This window comes from Zeugodacus cucurbitae, chromosome 4, assembly GCF_028554725.1.
Source record: "Zeugodacus cucurbitae isolate PBARC_wt_2022May chromosome 4, idZeuCucr1.2, whole genome shotgun sequence".
NCBI classification, from domain to species: Eukaryota; Metazoa; Arthropoda; class Insecta; order Diptera; family Tephritidae; genus Zeugodacus; species Zeugodacus cucurbitae.
In genome coordinates this window covers 64,292,639-64,314,837 of record NC_071669.1, presented here as the reverse complement: position 1 = coordinate 64,314,837, position 22,199 = coordinate 64,292,639, and the positions used below count along the sequence as shown (strand labels likewise).

The 22,199-nt window shown below is 34.8% G+C and overlaps 1 protein-coding gene and 1 long non-coding RNA gene across 2 annotated transcripts; both read right to left on the bottom strand.

Moving 5' to 3' along the window:
* Window positions 1–1,127: 1,127 nt before the first annotated feature.
* Window positions 1,128–20,750, bottom strand: LOC105211130 (leucine-rich repeat protein SHOC-2). The gene is made up of 4 exons (XM_011182435.3): window positions 19,431–20,750; window positions 3,608–4,622; window positions 3,109–3,307; window positions 1,128–3,042 (listed from the first exon to the last, which is right to left on the bottom strand). Exons 1-4 carry the CDS (start codon window positions 19,730–19,732, stop codon window positions 2,009–2,011), a joined length of 2,550 nt encoding a protein of 849 aa, XP_011180737.2. The 5' UTR covers window positions 19,733–20,750; the 3' UTR covers window positions 1,128–2,008.
* LOC128921634 (uncharacterized) lies at window positions 8,505–19,424 on the bottom strand. The gene is made up of 2 exons (XR_008471062.1): window positions 9,480–19,424; window positions 8,505–9,447 (listed from the first exon to the last, which is right to left on the bottom strand). It is a non-coding gene; the product is annotated as an uncharacterized LOC128921634 (long non-coding RNA).
* Window positions 20,751–22,199: the final 1,449 nt, after the last annotated feature.

Sequence of the window (22,199 nt, the reverse complement as noted above, 5' to 3'; positions counted from 1 at the left end):
AGCTGTGTTTATCTTAATTGAGAAATTGTTTAAAATTGGTGAAAGCATAAATAATAAATAAAATTTATTGAAAGAAATTAATTAATAAATTATTAAGAGATAAAATATAATATGATTTATATAAAAATATATATTATAATTCCAATTAAAACAAAATTACTACAAAATATAAAATATTATTTATAATATTAATAATTTGAAAAATTCTTGATTTAATTACATTTAAAAAAACAATTATCTTCAAGTTAAGTGTGTATTGCGATTATAATAATATAAGATATATTAAAAAATATAGTGAAAACTTATAAAAAAGCATGAATAGCAATGTAACTTCATTTAAATTGTGTTTTTCCCTTTGTTTACTTTAACACTTCCCTGCGTAATATCAAACCTCAATATTTATTTATATATTGGTGCATTATTGTTTAAAAGTATACGCATTGTTAATATGTTTACTTAGGAGTCAATTTATTGTGCGCACGCGCTTTGCCACGCAATAGTTCAATAGTTAGAAATGGTCTCATTTATCAAACTGGCATTAAAAAAACATATTTAAAACAAAAATCTAAAAAAAAAAGAAAAGGGAAATAGCAAACGTGAGCTAATTCAATCAATAAACAATTTATATATAAATACAGCAACTATAAATATGCGCTTTTGTGCGAGTTATCATATTACAAACGCATACATTAAACAAATAATAATAAAGTTATATTTGTTTATGCATTTTTAAGAAAAATATTTTCCTCTTGGGCTCAAAAAAATAATTTGTAATAATTTTTAAATGACTTTGCAGCATTAAATGACATACAAATTTATAAATAATTGTCTGAAAATGGCATTACCATTAAATGACATTAAATTACATAAAAATATATAAATAATTATATGAAAATATTATTACCTGTGTGCAATTATTATTTATAAGTTTATGAAGCTAAAAATTTTACTAAAAAATTATTTTCTTTCCATACAAATATTATTTGTAGTTTCTTTATGTTTATATATAGTATAAACATTATAAATAAAAGTTTATATAGCAGAAGCCTTACTCAATTCATTAGCGTTACTACCACCTTCATCTCACTCCCTCGCCAAATTCTCTTTGCAATAATAAAAAGCGTCAATTATTGTTTGACTTATCAATTTTATAATTTTATTATTCTGCTCAATAAAATAATGAATTTCTAATCGTTTATATTAACCAAAAGTAGATTTCATAAACATACATATGTAGGTATATGTAAAACAGCACTAAATACATACATACATATAAACATATAGACAAACATATATATATTTATATAATATATAGATAGTGAATAAATTTTGGCATAATCACAAATTTCAACTTATGTCATTTTTAGTCACAATAAATCAACATTTACATAACATACATATATATTTCGAGTTAATTCACTACTATTACACTTTCGGAACTACAATATTTGCAATTTATCTTTCGTTTTGTTTTGATTTTTTTTTTTACTCTTCTTTTACATTTATTACTTCACATTTAAGCGCTACATCAAGTGAAACAGTAACTTAAACTTAAACAAAATAATAACTTAAATCTTGTAATATTTTTAACATTAAAATAAAAATTAATAAAAAATGATCGAGTTTGCGCTGCGTATGTATGTGTTTGTGTGTGTGTGGCTGTGTGAAAGTGAATTGAGCTTATTTAAGTTGTATATGGGAGCGTGCGTGTTTACGTGTTCGTGCGTGTGTGTGTGGTATGTTCTTCGGATGTGCATGTGTTGAAACAAACCGTTATAATATAACTTCAACTATAACTACTAAAACTAAATGCGTTAATCGAAATTAAATTAATTTATAATTAACCTGAAGTGGGACATAATATGTATATAGTAGACAGCACAATAGCAGGAGACATAGTTAGATAGAGAGAGAGAGAGCGGGGGACAGGGAGAAGGTTGAAACTTAAATTTTAATAATGTAGATGTAATATAATATGTTTGTGTGTGTGTGTGTGTGTCACTAAAATTTAAGGATTTTCGGGCGGTTCATCCGGTGTTAGTAGACTTTGCGGTGCATTATCGAGATCGGCCAGTACGACCGATGGGAATTCCTCATGCACCGAATTCGAATTCGAATCCTCTTCGAGTACATTCGGCGGCGGACGATTTCCCGGTAGGAATTCATCCAAATTCGGTATATACTCAACCGTTGCGTATTCAGTTGGTGGCGCCAACGATGCTGTCTCCGGCGGTAGCGGCTTGCCGGCCGACACTTCTTCGAGCACCGCTGGTGGCGGTGGTGCTACCACAACAGCTGATGCGCCAACAATTTTAGTCAATTCCGAGATAGCGTGTGCGGACTGCAGTGTGCCCTCTTGTGCCGCGGCTGCAGCTAGTGCGCCTCTTATGACCTCATCAGCAGCGGAGTGTGATTTCTCGTCAACTGAAACATCTGCTTCAACGGCGTGTGTCTCCATTGTGTTATTGTTGAAATCAACTGCATTCGGCTTGTTTTTGGTCGTGTTCGGTGCCGTTGTAATGGTGATGTTGGTGCTTGTATTGACGCCTTCGCCCAGATTTGTGTTGGCCGCTTCATGTAGTTCTACTGCGCCGTCAGTTTCGTTAGTTTCCAGAGTGGATGTGGGCGCTTCCAGCGTTGCCACCTGTTCATTAGCATTAGTTGCAGCTGTGGTTGTTGTGGTGGCAGCAGTTGTAGTCGTAGTTGTTGTTGTTGAAGGTGTAGTCGTCGCCAGTGTTGGCATGGGTGCAATCAGCAGCGGTTTTATAATCGGCGCAATCAACGGTGGCAACACTTCGTCACCATTATTCAATGGTGGATTGAGTAGCGGTACTATAACGACCGGCTTTGCATTGGCCAGCACTTGTTGACTCAGTTGCGTTGGTATAATCAGCGGATAGTTATTGACGAACAGCATCGGCAGCACGGTGCAGACTTCTTGATCGATTTCGAAGCATTGCGACTTGCCACGTATGCGCGTCTCCTGTTTCAGCATGATGGGACAGAGTTCGTTGAGACGATTGTCACATAGGATTGGATTGTCTATGGGTGAGGAGAAAGGGGTTATTGAAGAGTTGCAGTGTTTAAGTGAATTTAAGCGAGACTTACCATCTAAATACAATTCCAATTTGCCGGGTACATTGTGGTTCATGCATCTCGTTTGCGAAACCAAATCCGAAGATATCGACGAAATTTGATTGCTGGTCAGATTGGCTTGACACAGCACGGGTAAGCCATGGAAGTCCTTCTCCAATCGGGTGATGTTATTGTAAGCGGCCTTCAAGATTTTCAGATTCGGAAGGAAGGTCTGCAAATATTTTTTAAAAATATATTAGTTTAGTGGCAACTCTGTGTCTAAATTAAAATTTTATTTAAAGCCTATCTAAACCTATTAAAGTTATTTAAAACCTATCAGAGTACTTTTCGAAAGATTTTTCAAAACATGTCTACCTTAAAGGATTTCCACATATTTTCAGAAAATTTTTAATTTCTATTTTTTTGCGGTACTTTAACAGTTATATGTTTTCGAAAGGTGGTAACTCTGTATCAAAATAAGCCTAAATAACGATTTTCATTATCACCATCTATTTGATAACGATTTACTCACCCTTTCCATTTCCTTCAGCGTCAACAGTTGATTGTGCGACAAATCCAAGATCTCCAGCTTAGCCAACCCAATAAAGTCCTCCGGTAAAATGCGTTCCAGCTGATTGTACGACAGACTTAGTATACGCAAGCTATTCAAACCCATGAGAGCGCCATCCAAGGACTTCAATTCATTATGATCCAAATTCAACTCAAACAAGTAAGAGTTCTGATCAATATTATTCTCCTGATGGCCGGTCAAACGCTTGATGCGATTGTTGTTCAGCATCAAATGACGCAACATGAACAAACCGCGTATCTCATTCATGGAGAACTCCTCGATTTCATTGTAAGAGATATTAGCGCGATACAAACGACTCAACGGCAGCAATGAACTGTTCAAGGACTTGATGTGATTAACCGAGAAGTCAATGTCCTCCAGCATTTTGCACTCCAGAAAGTCATCTTGACGCAAATACTCGATCTCATTGTTGAAGGCGTGGAACTCATTCAAATTGCGCGCATGCTTGAAGATCCCGTCGAAGGCGCGTATGAGATTGTGTTGTACATGCAGATTCTCCAACTGTTGCATGTAGCGCATGCTCTCCGGCAAGCGTACCAAGCGATTATTCTGCGCCATTATCAATTTCAAACGATTCGACTCGGGCAACTCATCATCCAAACTGCTAATACGATTCATATTAATGAACAGCGATTCCAATTTGTCCAAATGCCGCAACGTGCTGTTGAGATTCTCGATTTGATTGCGCCCCAAATGCAATGTGACCAGACTCGTCGGAAATGCGCCCTTATCCAAACGTTTGATATTATTGCTCGGCAAGAAGAGATTCACCACCATTTTTGTGCCCTTGAGATCATCCTGCAGCACCGAACTTAGGCGACAGCGTCCCATATCGAAGGTTTTCACAATTGGCATATGATTCAGCATGTGCTTAGGGATCTCTTCGAGTTCATTGTCGCCAATACTCAGATACTCCACGTTTGATAAACCTCGAAATGGTAACTCAGGCACCGATCTAAAAATAGCCAAAGTAATGTAGATGTTGAAAAAGTAGAATAAGTGGAAGAAGAAGAAGCAAAAGTTGTTGATTTATTTCATTTTTTTATTGCTTTTGCTTGCATTATTATTGTTGTTATTTTGAATATTAACAGTGAAGCGTAGAGAAAATGGTGGAAGAATACATGTATGAATGGAAAGCTTCCGACGTCGAACGACAACGTTGATGCGTTGATGTTTTGCAAAAATTATAAAAAACAATAAAAAAATAATAATAACAATAACAATATCAGCACATGCATGTGTATGTATGTATGTATATTATATATTTTTATACAGTTATATATATTATATATTATTTGGATTTGTTTTGAATTATCAATCAGCCGCACACACCGTCCGCTACAGCAACAGTCCCTACTATTGTCGCGCCGCGCACAAGCCAAGCGCGGTTCACGGATACTGCAGCAGCCGCTGTTGCCGTTGGCTGCGTAGCTGCGCATTTGCTTTCTTATCAAATTTGCATATTTCAACTTTTTCGTCACATTTCTTCGGTTGTTCTTTGCGTATACATCTATATAGTATAATATATATATTTGTTGTTATTGTTATATTTTTGGCACAATGTTGTTGTTTTTATTTTTGTTGTGTAATTCATCAACACGTCATTGGCAAATTGCGTTCAACTGTGAAATTATATTGACCGTTTTTCGCAATTAGCTAGGTCTTAGACCAGCTTTTGCGAAGAAATAGCGAAGAAAGCATTTCAGAGTCTTCATACATACATACATATATTTTTAAAGCATATATATTCCATCAAAAGATAAAAAACTGGGGTAATTGCCTTATGTTGACATGTACATGTCGTACAGGAACTTTGTTTCGCATAGACACTTTTATATGCTGCTACCGGGGCATACAGTAGGCGTGCATATATATATGGGAAAACGAATTTTATTATACTATACACCATTGTTTTACTTTTCAACACTATTTCAATTTTTTATACCCTGAACAGGGTATATTAAGTTTGTCACGAAATTTTTAACACCCAGAAGGAAGCGTCGGAGGCCCTATAAAGTATATATATAAATGATCAGTATGTTGAACTGAGTCGATATAGCCATGTCCGTCCGTCCGTCCGTCTGTCTGTATATATACGAACTAGTCCTTCAGTTTTTAAGATATCGTTTTGAAATTTTGCAGATGTTATTTTCTCTTCAAGAAGGTGCTCATTTGTCGGAACTGCCGATATCGGACCACTATATCATATAGCTGCCATACAAACCGAACGTTCGGAATCAAGGGCTTGTATGGAAAACTTCCGCATTTTACTACATATCTTCACGAAATTTGGAGTGAGTTATTGCTCATAGAAATAATTTCATCTCCGAAAAAATTGTTCAGATCGGTTCACTATAGCATATAGCTGCCATACAAACTGAACGATCGAGATCAAATGCTTGTTTTTACTTACTTTTTCTTAAGTCTTTAGATTAGCTTAAACACATAGTTACTTAAAGAAATGCATCTGTGAAGGGTATATTAGCTTCGGTACAGCCGAAGTTAACGTTTTTTCTTGTTTTAATTTAATATAAAAAATAAAATTTTATAAAAAATAAATAAAGTTTGAAAATATATATATATTTTTTAATTCAAGGAGGATATGCCTGAAACCAGTAATCTGAGATATGCACATGAATTTAATGCCACGATCTAAAAAAAAATCCAATCTTTTTAAATTTTCCTTCGTTTCATTCATGACATCACAAATCGATTCTTTTTTCTGCCAAAGGGCACTCAAAAGAAGTAAAGAAGTTAAAGTTTACACTATTTCTAGCATTCTAGAAAGTAATGACGCTATATCAGAAGTCTTAAAGGAATCGGAACTGTCAAATTTTTCACCTTTTTTCTTTCATGACAACACAAACCCGTTTCTTTTTCTGTCCAATGAATTCCAAAATATAAAGAGACTATCGTTTTTTCTATTTCTAACATTCTGAAACGTAATCACGTCTATTTTAATGAGAATCTAGAAAATTTTACTTTCTCAAGCTCTATAACTCTTAATAAACATAATTATATTTATAGAACACATAAATTGTCCCTTCTTTCTACTTTCAATTTTGTAATTTTTCGGCGTGTTTCCATTTTTTTCGCCACCTACTGTATGTATATGACAAACGGACCTAGTCTGACCACAGAGCATAATGAGTTTCATTCACCATATTGTTTACGGATGCCCTTGTCTCCATTGCAATCTTTTGCAGTGATGCAATGAAAATAAAACGAAAAGAATAAACAAGTTTATGGCAGACACGCGCACTGAATGTCCTTTGAATCATAATATTATAAATAAACATTATCAATATGCAATAAAAATGAAATCAAAACAAATGTACTCGTATAGAGCACACCAAAAAAAAATACAAAAAATATATATTTCAGTATAATTAAAAGTTTAACGGCGTCTCGTCTAAGGTTTTTGGAACAAAGCAAAATATTTTGCGCTAATTGGATCACACGTCATGAGGTAAAATATTTGCGGTAAATGAACTCTTGAGACAAGCCATGGTCAAGCGTATGTTAAATGGAAGCAGAAGAGGGTTCAAGACAAGTCAAACCTAGGTCATAGTCTGTGGACTAAGATATCCCGAAGATATTCACATGATAGAGGAGCTCAAGAACTCAAAGACGCTTGTAGAAGTCCTCAAGTACAAGTTAAATACAAAGACGCTAGTAGTAGTCAAGCCAGTGCAGAGCTCTGTTGTTGTCTTCGAGTTGTGCTTCCCGATCTACTTAAATCTAATTGGATGTAATTCCAAACAATCTCCTATAAAAAGCCACAATCATTCTATCTGATACGCAATAAAGAAATCCCAAGGACAAACGAATGAATACCAGCCTGAGTGGAATGGAATGCATCGACTTCCTACCCACTACGGCACCTGTCAATCTGTCAATATGACACACTTGACTTGGGCGCCACTTGTGACAAACGACGTCACTAAAAATAGATTCACATCACACAATTAACGACCATTTGTCTGGCATTAGAAATTCTAATTTCCTACACTGCTGTACGACATGCAGCCAACACTTTCTTTACACGCAAGTTGGCGCGCATGTGCAGAAACAACAGAAAAAACTGGTTGCAACGAGTAGGCATGACGTCTTAGCTCCCATTGAATGTTTGTTTGTTTGGTAAAGCCCACTTAATGATAGCATCCAAGCTCCTCTATCATTGCTTATAACTGAATTAATTAAATTGTTGAAAGAAATTCCAGTGGCGCCTGCTCGTTGCTACTGGCATACGCACGCGATGCAACAAGTGTGGACCCTGTAGGAAATTGGAAGTGACTCTTCGGACTGTTGACTGCAGCTTGTGGATTTTGCTTGTGGTTGGCATGCGTATACTTCGATTCAACGGCTGCTGTTGGTTAATTGAAGGAAAAGTGTCTGCTGCAGATATTTTTCCTACAGGGCTTGTATGTGCGTTAGTGTCCACTTAATGCAGTGCATCATCAAATGCTTGATGGATGATGATGCTCTGACAACACACGTCTATGTTGTTAGGAATGCTTGCGGCGTACATTGCATTATTCATCTGGGAATGGACTGCAATGTTTTTGGCGCCATTGGTCAAGCGCAAGGCGTGCTGTTGCGCTGCTGCTTAATAAGGAGTGCGATCGCGATTACGATCGTGATTGCAATGTGCTATTCATAATGATAATGTTCAACAGACTCGCTTGTTGATGGGCTGTTGTGACAATTGATTGGAGTATCCTCGCGTCTAATCACCAATAAACACACGCACAGCAGCACACCAACTGGTTCCAACGTGCTTCTAAGTTGTGTTAAAGTGCTGCACATTCCATGCATTCCGTTATCGTTGCGAATGATGAACGGCTGTCTACTGTATAGCTTCTATTTTTAGCATTTTTAGCTGCCCATTGGTGTGGAAAATATCGGCAAACAATTTATTTATACCGGGCAAGGCGAGCTATTCGCGCCATATGACAATTTATTTTCAATTTAGACAAGATTCCTTGAGGACTACATTGTTGTTTTTTATGGTTTCTATTTTCTATGGTCAGGAAGTTAGATTGTAGTTAATGGATAAATTGCAATTCGCAGTTGGTAATTGCTGCGGAGCTTGTAACCATAATTACTTTGTTAGTTGAGCCGTAAAAGTTATTTATTACTTGGGTCACACACATGTTTTTTCATTTTCACATTGATTTGATGATCTTCTAGCCGTAATTGAGTAATTATTTATGTGAAGGAAAACTTCTCACGCATATTCGTGAACTATTTAGGTGCAGGACCCGCGATTTAAGGGATAGCATGAAGACTTACACGCAAAAATAGGAGGTGAAGCTCGAAGAAGCACTCAATAAAGGTGCAATAAAAATTATCCAATGGATCCAAAACTGGTGAGGCATCCTTAAAACCTCCAAAGAACGTTCTGGGGATTGCCAATGTGATATTCTTTTCTGAAGATTGCTTGTAGCTGGGTGGTATAGATATCAATTCAGTCTATGTTAGGTTTTGTGGTCCTCCTAGGTCTTTGGGAGGCCCATTGTAACTCAATTCAGTCTAACACTCGAACTTTATTTAATATCCACACAATTTAAGAAAATTTGATTCAAATCTGAACTATTTGTGAAGTATTCGAAGACGAATTAGGATTGTCGGAAGTAAAATACCACACGCACGAGAATCGTGTGAATTCAGCCTCTTCTGAAGAATTGATTTGTATTTTATGGTTATTCATTTAACCAATATTTGAACTAAGCCGAGGTTTATTTAGAGAGGTCCAAAAAAATGAGTGATAAAATTAACTTGCATTATGAATTTAAAATTTAACCTTTACATTGAAGAACTACAGAAAGTGTTGCCTACATTTGGGCGTATAGTATAATAATTATTCCAATAGAGGACATACACTTAAAGGGTTGGTGATAAATCTTTGCTTGCTTGGTACCCTTAAAAATATGAGTATTATCTAGGGTTTAATGGGTGATCCAAGTAGAGGTACTTTCTTCGATATCAGAAAATACATTATTGGAATATTCGACTGTTTTTTTTTAAGCAGGGAACCTCGAAATGGATCATCTTTTATAATATTCAAAAGTATTTTTAGAAATAAATGAAATAGAAATTCCTGTTCTTCTACTTTAAAATATATATAAGATAAATCGAAAAAATCACCGTTTAATTAGATTCAATAATGTAGAAATAAAATTTGGGAAATTTAAGAGGGAGAAACCACTTGTCAATAAAAAAAAAGTATCAAAGCGAAGCGAAAGTAAACGTGAATCGAATCTTAATATGTTAATCAGAATATAGTTAACTGCAAACATTTCAAAAGCAAAATTCGCACACATTTTCGAAGAGGAAGCAGCATACAATCTACAAAAAGAAAATGTCGCTCACTGCAAGCAGAATCGTCGTTCTATGCAAAAAGCACGATCGGTTGCGTGTTATCAAATATATATTTTATTAGTTCATGTGCTGTGTGTGCGCCAGAGACGTCACAAAGTGATCACTTCTTTTTCAGCAGATAACCAATGAGCGGCGGGGTAATAGTTCTTCTTCTTTTTTTATTTGATAGAAAACATTTTAATTGTTTATTTTTCTTACTAATTCATTCCGCTCGCATTAATGTGTTGTTATTTTTATTATTACTTGGAATTGTCAATGAATATAAGGCATTTACATTTTTATGATTGGCGCCAAAATATTATAATAAAAACTTTTTATTGCCGGTTTATGATCATTTAATGGTTTTGATTATTTATTTTTCACACACACATTCTGCACATAGGTTTATGAGTATGTATGTGTGTATGTATATATAAAGAGTCATGTGTTATGCCTGCGTATATCAAGTAATCATACAATTGCCAAAATCAAGATGATGCTAAACAGTTTAGAGAGCGAAATCTTGTCAAGCGCTGCAGAATGCTTCTAAAAGCTATAACAGCAACAGGGAGTAAGTACACCTTGTATACTCATCAAGATATGAATTATTAGGTCTACAACCTTGCTTCCGCCGTTTTCCAATAGATGTCTCTATGGTCAAGCACTGGTCGATTAAATCATTTTATATCGATCTTGGACATTTGTGTCAACATTAACACAACAAAATATTTGTAGAGATCTCTTTGCATCCCAAACTTATTCTCAACTGAAAATGTCACTTTTTGAACCGAATTCTCGACATTTGCGGGAAATTTTGCTTTTCTTTTTTAATTCCAAGAAAAGTGCGGCTGAGGCTCATCGACCTTTGTAACCTTTTTTATACAAAAAAAACTTAAATTTACAAAAAAAAAAACGGCGGAAGCAATGTTGTAGACCTAATATTTATAGCGGGGTCAGTGAAACCGCTGTTCTCTGAATCTCACGTTGCTCTAAATTTTCTTAAAATTTTCAACCAAAAGTTCTCGTCTATTGATTGTATGATCTTGCTTTCTGGAGAATCTGTTTCGCTGATAATGAAGCGTGAATACGAGTATCTAGACTCTAGTCCATCTTGAAAATGTGATCATCTCTACTGTTGAACAAAATCAGACTCTCAATCTGATATCCTAACTTGCCCACCTTAAAGGAGATGGTATATGTGTTAGGACTACCTTTATGGTCGGCTGAATATTCCGATAAGACTCAGTTCCATTTAAATAATATATCTATACTATATGTATAAATATTAGCTGCGCCCACAGCTTCAAATAATATTAGTTATTGTTATTATTATTGCTTCTACGACGCTATGGTTATCACTCGTCTTCACAGTGCGTCAGAATTTACATACAAACAGACAGAAGAAAAGACAACAAAATATATTAAGAATGAGAATCGTTCGTGCACATTGCGTGCATGAAGTGTACTCGTATTTTGATTAATTGTGGAATATTTTCTTTCCACAACCATGCGTCGAACTTATCAAACTTTCATTATGTTTTCTTCAAGTTAGACTGTCAAGTTGTTTGTATGTTTGTATTTAGTATAGTTCTATTAAAAATTCCATTCAAAATCAAAAATTTTAATGAGTGTAGAGTTCTCAATGAATTTTTCCATGTTTCTCAGAGATTTTGTGACATGTTTGACAGTTCATATTTGACAAGAGCTGTCAATTAGCCTGTACATTATTTACATGGTATAATATTTGGCAGTATGTCATTATGACAGATGGCAAGTGACAGATGACAGGTGACAGTTGACTTTTTTTGTAGATTTTTAGACAATTTGAGGCTTTAAAGTTGGCACTTTGTAAATAAATTTAATTTATTATAGTTAATGACAGATGACAGCCTCATATATTATATTTAAATGACAGCACTTGCAATCTAGCTTCAAATTGTTCTGTGAAAATTACTAAATCAGGTCGACCTTTATAATATAATATGAAACTAATTGTTAAATTAAATTGTTTATTAATTTCAATTAATTCAACGAAAATCATTGTATGGGCACTTTCTGGAATTGGGGGACATGATGATATAGATGATTTCCTTGAAAAATAATGCAAGATTCTTAGAAAACACTATGTTACTATGCTAATTTGGAAGAATGCTGATATGAACAACCCTGACGAGATAACAGAAAGTAATAAATTTAATTGTATTTGTGATACTCTACTCTTTGTGATATTACTCTTAAATAAATCAAGGAAGTCACATTTGGAAATGTTTTACACTCTCTCTCTCTCTTTTCTAAAAAAATACACTTTTGAAATTTACCTCTCTCATAATGAGAGAGAATATTTTCAATCACTTTTCCTACTGGGTATGCAAGCTCCAAACTATTTACCCATTACTTGGTGGTTGGGGTCAACATTGCGGGGGTTGCGTTGTGCGGGAATGTGAGCATGACGAAGTTACTTCAATTGAATTTTATTGTTACGTTCAATCAATGATCAAGAGGCCACTATAGGTCGTGTGACAATTATAATATTTAAAATATTGATCAAGTTCACAAACTCAATTGTACTGTCATATACTGAAGAGAAATATACATACACATAAGTATGACAATCACTATAGAAAATATTATATTTTATATACGTTCCATAATTAGTTGCCACCGTGTGTGTGTGTGTGAAAACTTAAAGGGTTTTTTTGACTTACTATGAAGATAACTTGGCATTCATTTGTATTTGGAGATACCCCCAAGCGCTTGTAAACATTTTAATTAGTGATAATTGAATTGTAAAAAGAATTGTGGAAAATTTCATTACTCATACTCGTAGAAATATTGAAGATTTCGCTCTCATTTATTTCAATCTTTTCTGAATCTAAAACTTTTAATAGATTTTAGCTAAGGCACTTCTTGTTATTATAGACACCTTTGTCCACCTCTAAGCCCACAAGTGACTGACTGCTCATTCATGGATTAGAGCTCTTGAATCACAATTTTGTGCGGCATGTAAAAATCGAACGAGTTGAGAGAGCCTCTTTGAGGAAAAATTTCGTTCTTCAAGTTAGGTAAGAATATGAAATAGGGTTTTCAACAACTTATGAAAGTTCGAGACCACCTTATACAGCTAATATATTATATAATTAGAAACGGAGTGAGAATTCTTTCCACCACCTGCAGTCTTGTCAAATAATATTGTTTCAAATAGAAACTTCTTAGTTCCCTTTAGAATTCCTGTTTCGACTAAGTCAAGATTTTACAAAAGACTGAATGAAAATAGATGTTCAAAGGGTATATTGATATCGCAAAAAAAATCTCAAACAAGTCTTCCAACTAGGTCTTTTAACGGTAATATCCAAAATTGAAAGAAAATAGAGCTCGAAAATCATCGCGTTCCTATTATAGGAAACAGTAGTTCTGAATATGTCTTATGAACTGACTCAACAAAGGCTCGTGGATGCTTGGGTATGAGAGATTTTTGTTTTAATAACTTCATGTTGTGGTCGACAAGCCAATATAACATGTTGTGATTCGTATCGACTCCAAGATTATCTACTTTGAAGACAATAACAGAGACCTTTTATTAAAGAAAAATTTGAAATTAAATCATATATGAGAACTCATTTGAAACACCCATTATGACCACATACATACACTAATACATACATTCATACAATCAGCTCATTTCCATTTACATTTGCGCCTCATTACTTTTGTATTGCTTTATTTACGAGCTCGATTTAGTTATGCTGCTTAAATGTAATTAATTAGATTTCATATGGCTGTCTTCTTAGCGCATTCACTACAAGTACATACAAGCCATATAAGATACTATACTCACACACACATACACGCAGTTACGAATATTTCATGAGTCTTACTCAAAGTTATGTGTATTCCTTATTGTCTTCATAACATTTCCTTTTGTCTGCTTTGGCCCGGTCAGTTGCATATTATGGCAATAGGTCAATTGATATAAATTACTAGCAACAGCAAAGATTGAAGCCACCAATGAATTGAGTCGTTGGCGAATGAAATAATTCGATTACAAAAACACACACACATACTTCTATAAAATTCTTTGTTTTTCTGTTTTTTTTTCATAAATTCTATTATAATTTGCTTCGGGTTTTTTTGCATTCTTGCGCATTGATGTATTCTATTTCTTTACACTTGTAGCATTGTCTATAGTACAAAATGAAAGTTTCACTCGACAAACGAAAAATGATTCAAGACCAGTGATATCTCGTTAATGTATCTCTGTTTTTTTGTGAAGATTCCTAACTGTGCATTTCATGTTTTAATAAAGTAAAATATTTCATTTATTGTCTACTAATAGTCTGCTGTGATTTAGTTCGTACCAGTAGCAGGCAGATTTGTTTATTTCACTTTGTCTACGTCATACGAATGTGTGTGAGTATGTAAAATTAATTATCTGTAAAGATTAATCTAACTAAGGGAACATAAAAAATATTAAATTGTATGCAGTAATCCCTAGAAATTGTGAAATCAAATTTTATGATGCAATAAATGTTTTACTCAGATCTGCAGGCGCCAAAAAGTGGGGTGCTTCATTTTAAAACCTAGATTTGTACGAGCTTTTAAAAGACTTTGAGTTTTCCCCTTAAATGTACTGGAACATAAAAATAACGGTAAATTTCTGTTTGTAACAAATAAATTTTTTATCATCCTAAAGATAATCCAATCGTTTTTACCACTATGGATATGCCGGATACATATTGATATTTGGGTTCGTTCACTCAAATCTATGTGTGTTCCAAAGAAAAAATATTAGGTCTACAACTTTGCTTCCGCCGTTTTCCAATAGATGTCTCTAGGGTCTAGCACTGGTCGATTAAATCGTTTTATATCGATCTTGGACATTTGTGTCAACATTAACACAACAAAATATTTGTAGAGATCTGTTTGCATCCCAAACTTATTCTCAACTGAAAATGTCACTTTTTGAGTCGAATTCTCGACATTTGCGGGAAATTTTGCTTTTCTTTTATAATTCCAAGAAAAGTGCGGCTGAGGCTCATCGACATTTGTAACCGTTTTTATACAAAAAAAACTTCAATTTACAAAAAAGCAAAGTTGTAGGCCTATACGTTCTTGAATAATCAGCGCTCCGCCGTCTTCTTGCGGCTTACTATTGGACGATAGGGCCTCGCTCTCTTAATTCTTCGCCTAAATGTTTTCAAGGACCTAGTGGTTTCATGAAAGGTTCTCAGTGTTTTCACAGTTGTGAATAGATCTATCCATACGATTTGTCTAAAATGTCTAGATGTGCATTGTTGAAATTGCTTCGAAAGTCGGGAATCATATTATACTCTCTTTCGGTCTGTACCTATTCTACGATCGCGACTAAATTCGAAAAATCTGGTATGTTATACCTTTATTCATACAGTCAAAGGTAGAGGGACCGAATTGAGCAGACGGCGCTTTGTCTAAAAGTGCACATGAGGGGTCGGATCCATCTTTGACAGTTTGTCTAAGAGAGATCTTCAAAAGCCTGGATTGCAGTTCAGTTTGATTTTCCTCTGTTTTTTAAGAACAAACATTCTGATAGCACTGTACCGAAAAACTGTTCGGTCAGTTATCAAGCTAATGATGTATTCAAGATAACTGCGCGGGAAATTCAAAAAGGCACGAACTGCTATCAAAACGTTGGGGATTTTCTAAAATATAGCAAGTTTAGCCAATGTCTAAGCTATTTTACGTTTATGAGCTCTGGAATTATCGTGGAAACCCCCTAGCCAAAGTCAAATGCTTGTTCATTTGTAGTATGAGTTTATGTTTCCATACATAAAAAGCAAACATTTCAAGCGCTTGGCAACAAAAGCGGCATGCGAGGGCTTGACAAAAATTTCGATCACATTTTGTATAAACGAAAAGCTTTAGATTTATGCCTGCGCTTGTGTGATGTTATAGAAAAACGATCAGTTGATTTTCGAAGCAAGCAATGTGATTACTAAGTCAAAATGATTTACTTAAATTTTTTCCCATTATTATTATTATTTTTTAAATTTCTACACTTGTGAAATGAAATGAATTAAAGCAAAATTCAGCTGATAAGCGCGACTTTAAAAACAAAATCCCGCTGCTGTTGTGCTTGTTGTTGTCATCACAACGTCAGCACACACAGCACACAGCCCACAATGGCAGCACCAACAACATAAGGCGTAGCATCCCGGCAAGTGTCAACGCGAGCGACGACAACGTCGACAATGACAAGAAGACTTTGTAATTATTGTATTTATTTGTTATCAAAATTTTATTTCCAATAAACATGCAGGCTAAAGGAGAAATTGAGGAAGCAAGCTAAGACATTCTAGTATATATATATATACATATATAGTATGTACATGGAAGTGTCGCTAGAAAATCTGATTAAATGCAAAAGTTGCTAGTTAATATTCCAAGCCATTGATAGCGGCAATTGCTGATCACGCTCGCTGGTAAAAAAATGCCCGAACACATGTTTATGCCGGGTGCTCGAAGACGCGCATACAAACAGACATACCCTCGTGAATACAGTTATTGAGAAAAGTAAGAAAGAAAACATAAAATATATATATATAGTATAGCTATATCAGCAGGAAGTTATATAAAAGGTTTCAAACATTTACCCTTAGGTTATGTTAGGTTAGTTTAAATGTGGCTGAACAGACTCAGGCGAAAAGTGGGAGCGATTGAGAGAGAGAAAAGTGCGGCGCATGGTTTGATGGATAGAGATTCCAACTAACGACATAAAAATGGGTGGTATTGGCAATTGATAGAGTCAAGATCCCAGGTAGACATATTTAATACCAGCGATCAGTGTTATAGGGTTGATATAGAGCTCAATAAATCATCTCACGAAATGACATCAAGAGATAAATTACTACGAGTACGAAATCTACTCCTAAAACCATCCATAAGGCTATGGAAATGCTTTAAGACAACGCAAAGTTAATGAGAGGTTATATCTGATAGGAAACCCGACAGTAGTCTTTATAGAACGTTTGAGACCGATTTTTGTACCTTTGAAGTAATATATGTAAGGTTATGTACCTCTTTCTGATTAAATTCTCATCTCAATCAGCTCATCATCCACATTTCTAGTGCCACCCTATAGTCTCCGTCGACAAACTCTTTGTGCTCTACATTGCAGCTTAAGCAAATATTTACGAATTTATCAAATTGTCAACAACTTTCCGCCCAAGGGCTGAAGAAGTGGTTAGGCGGTGCATTTCCTAATTAAATATTTTTTGTTTGATAAATTCATTTACAGTTCATTTCGATTCCGAAGTGCAACTTATGTGCGGCAGACAGCACGGCGTTGACTATGGGGCGAGTAAAATGCATGTAAATCGCTATTCTTCTTAGTAGCTGATTTCGAAGAAATCTACACAAACACTGAGCGCACATATACTCGATTGCTATTGTTTCTACTACTTTGAATATCTTATAAACCATTTGTAGTACTAATTACTTGATTGAAAGCGTAATTAAATGATATGCCCATTATGTATTTATATGCACTGTAATTTCTTTTTTGCACTCGCAAACATATTCTTCTTCAGAAGAAATTAGTGTAGGTGGGTGATCACAGGCGATCATGCTGTCGTGAGAATGAGTTCATTACTTTCGAAGATGGTAATTTTTGTTTTGGCAAAGTACGAAAAGGTGTATAACATAAAAAATATGTGCGATTATCGTTAAATGGACCATTAAGTCGAGTGATCGCAGTCGATCGATCTTCGAGACAGAAAATGATATGAATAAACTGATTCAAGATTGATTTTCGCAAGTTCGGCGAGCTTTTTAACTCGTTAGATAGTTAGGTTAGGTTGTATGGCTGTTCCCAGAGCGGAAACACACGTAGACTATGAAAGGCAGTCCTTTGTGAAGCGCCCTTGATTAAGTATTAGAATTAGACAAAGTGTCCTGAACCTACTACAAATCTGCAGAGACTTTTCTGTTTTATATCCTCTATTTCGCGCGATTGTTCGAAAATGTGAGATCCGTGAATTATTTTTCCTAATCTCACAAAGACGGGATATTCAAGAAGAATGTGATGAGATTAATCCATCTCGTCCTCCTCAGGCAGCTTCTACAGCTTGCATCCGATAAGATTATTAACCTTACAGCGTGTATTCCGAAGGGACAATGGCCAGTTAGACTAAGGAGAAGTGGATTTTACTATGCGCAAAGAGCTCAGTATAGACCTCCAGCGATTCACCTTAAGCCTGAAAGATCTGCACTAGTGCTAGTGACTGTCCAGCGCTGGCCCAGCTCGGCCGAGTCCCACCTAGTATGAGAAGGGTGCTCCTACATTTTCCCATGCTACTATTAGTGAGACAGACGTACCTGACCTTGTCAGCTCAACAGCCTTACAATTTCCCGCGATTTCGCTGTGGCCAGTAATACCGACCAGCCTAATAGAAAAGTAAAACGATGCCACTCATTGTGAAAATAAGCATTCCTTAACCAGCCTTGAGCGTGTAGTCAGCGAACTCAAGGCTAAAATGGACATATTGTAATATTTGTCATAAATTTGTGGTTTAAGTAAAAATGTTTCAATCAAGATCAATAAATACCATTAAGTCCGATATATTTAGCTGGACCGATGGTCAAAATAATTTGTAACGAATAGGAAAAATAGATAAATAATAGACACAATTCGATGTAACCTCTTCACATTCATATAGTTAATATCCAAGGAATAGCTTCTCTGCCAATGATTCGATAGACTTCGGAAGCATAATGTTCTGAGTTATGTTGGACGAATATAAAGGACAAAGTATTACAGATGAACCATCAGAACCACTAAAATCATTATTTCTGTACACAATAGACGACTTTCAGAAAATTTTCACTTTGAACTCAATGACCTTTTTTAATTTTTGCCAGCACAACAGAGCAGAATTAGCGAGAAATTAAGTTCATTTAATCTTCATGGTGAATAAAGATGGGTATTTAGGATTAGGATTTATAGAATTATATAGATCATTAACGAACTATGGTTTATTATGCTCTACACTGTCTGTTAGAAATCACAATGGTCTCACTTTGTGGATTAATTCAACCGAGGATTTTGTGCTTCTTCTTCCAATTAGTATAAATTCGAGGAGAAAGTGTGCTGGAGCCTTCGGCCAAATTTTATATTTTAGACTAAAATACATATACAGTTGAACTTCCTTTACTCGAATCATCATAACCCGCAAACAAACTTCGAGTTAGAGAGACTTCGAGTTACGGAAGGTAATTTGTATGAAATTTGACTTCTATTGCGAATTCAAGAGTTCGATTTATGGAGATCTTCTTGTTCTAGAATTTCGAGTTATAGAAGTTTAACTGTATATTTATTTTTTCTAAACTTACTTTCATTTGTTATCATATTCTTTTCTCTCTTACTCACCTCAGCGAATTCCATTGCATACGTAATTTAACCAGTTTCAACTTCATATCCATAAACGAACGCATCTCCAGGTCCTCCAATTGTGAATGTGATATTTTTAAGCTTATATTAACGTCCGGTTCGAATTTATTTGACAGCGCATCGACAATTTGATGGAATGAGTCCACCTTCTCGCACGACAGCTCCACATAGTTATCCGCATAGATGGGTTCACAGGTACAAGGCGATAGTTCGGGTCGCACAGAGCAATGCACCGAAGCGACATTCGTAATACTCCAAACTGCATAAACAAACGATGCCATTTTGGCACGACAAGTGGCTGGCCTTACACGAACTGACTTTTAAAGTTTTTTTTAACTATTTTCAAAAATGTTTTCAAATCGATTACTTTTTTAAGTTTCTTGTTTTGCACGTTGTCACTGCGACGAGTGACCGTTTAGAATAATTCTAGTTTTTGTTTTTGTTGTCTGCTTTAATTTTTTTTGTTTTTTTTTTTTCAAACTACTAACACAAATTGTATATTATCTTGCTCGGCTGTTTTGAAATGTTGCTATTGTTGTTGCAGTTAGGGCTTATCAGTGTGACTTTCATCGCAAAACAATGCGCTGTTGAGCTTTACACAATCGCGTTCGTGTGTTTATTGGCATGCAAATGCGTGAGCGTGTGCGTGTGTGTGTATGTATGTACGTGCCGGCTTTGCGTGCTTGCTTATCACTGTCGGTTTTTATCGCGTTAAAGTCGCGTTGTAGGCGTACGCTGGCTTCGTACTAACTCTTACTTTTGACGCTTAGCACGCGCGTTCACCGCAACTCACTCACTAGCAGACAATGTTGTTTGTGTAATTTTCTCTTTGTGCTTATGCGTGTGTGTGTGTGTAAACATGCAAGGATCTAAAAGGCATGCAGCGTGTTAAGACAAACTAACAATCAAATATCTCTCTGTGTCAAGCAGGGAGTTCCACCTTGATGAGGTGTTTACAAGCAATAGATAACTGTTTTCGTTTTAGTTGCGGGTTTTTTCCCACGACTACGGCTTTTCAACGTATTCATGCACAGTAAAGCGGAATTTCCGTGGTGAGTTTGTTGCATTCGCAGAAAGTGTGCAAAGTAGTTCAAAGAATATTTTTTGTTGTTGTAAAAATCTATTAGTTTGTTGTGCTGGTGATTTTTTTTTGTGAAAATTTAATTGAAAAAAAAATCACTTTTTAAATATTTTTTCGTATTAAGGCAAAAAAAAAAAATTTTTTTATTAAAAAAATATCTTTTTTTATTTAAAAAAAATATTGTTTTTTATTTTTTTTTTTACTTTTTTTAGTTGAAAAAATTGTTATTTAAATAATTTTTTTTTTTGTTTTTGCTTGTGTAATGCTTTTAATTCTTTCTGTTTTTGTTTTTATAATTTTTATTTGTGTTTATGCTTAGGTAATGCCTTTAATTTTTTTTATTAAAAAAATATCTTTTTTTATTTAAAAAAAATATTGTTTTTTTTATTCAAAAATATTTTTTTTTATTTAAAAAAAATATTGTTTTTTTATTTTTTTTTACTTTTTTTAGTTGAAAAAATTGTTATTTAAATAATTTTTTTTTGTTTTTGCTTGTGTAATGCTTTTAATTCTTTTTGTTTTTGGTTTTATTATTTTTTATTTGTGTTTATGCTTAGGTAATGCCTTTAATTTATGTCTGTCTTAGGTGCTGAACTCAATTCCAATACACAATCACAATCGCTTGGAAATTTGCTCGTTTTTTTTATGAATATGCAAATATATACCGTTAACATTTGACACTCGCGCACAACAACAACAATGAAACACTTGCATTAATCTACATTTGTCGTAGAAAATACTAAGAATTACCGTTTAAAATAATTTTTTTCGCCGATTTTTTTAATGTTAGTTTAATTTTTTTTATTAAAAAATAGTCTCGTAGCACGTTTATGGTGTTTTGGCGAATTTTTTTCACAAGTATTTTATAAAAAAAAAATTTATTTTCAAAATTGTTACTCAGTTTTCTCGCTTATTCCTTGCTTTATTACAAAACCCGTTATTTTCGAGCGATCTTTGTACTTTGTTTCGCCGCTGAGCAAATATCAAAATTTAATCTTTTCCTCATTATATGTAGTAAATACATACATATATAAATAATATTTACATACATACATATATGTATGTATATTGTATATATAAATTTTAAAATATTTTTCTGATCTTTTACAGTTTTTGTTTTTTTGTTTTGTTTTACTTGTTTTCTTCTTATTTCATATATTATTTTATTGTGTTATTATTATTATTTTTCAGCTGATATGCGCGCACACCACGATCGTTTAAATTTCTACTCAGCTCACGCTTCGGTTCAGTTTTGTTTCAGTTGAGTTCAATTCATTGAAAATCGTTGCTCCGCTATTGACGTCCGTTTGCCAACACGATCCGATTACGACTGGGAAAACAATTCACTGTGACGATGGAGGATAGTCCGTAGTCAGTCGTCGTTGTGAAGATCAGAATCGATTCTTGAATGGTGGGTCTGTGGCAGCGGCGTTTGGCAGTGTTTTGGTACGACGCTGCTGCTGCGGTTTGTTGTTGCTTTAGCGATTTTTCGTACGCATGTATTGGTGTGCCATTGCTGCTACTGTTTGGTGGCCGTTGTTGTTGTTTTTGTTGTTGCTGATCGTCGTCGTCGTCGGCGTTGTCAGTATTGATGCGCTTGCTCGGTCTTATCGCAATACAACTACTGTTTTCACAGCGCAACTGCTGCAGCCGCTGTCAATACAGCT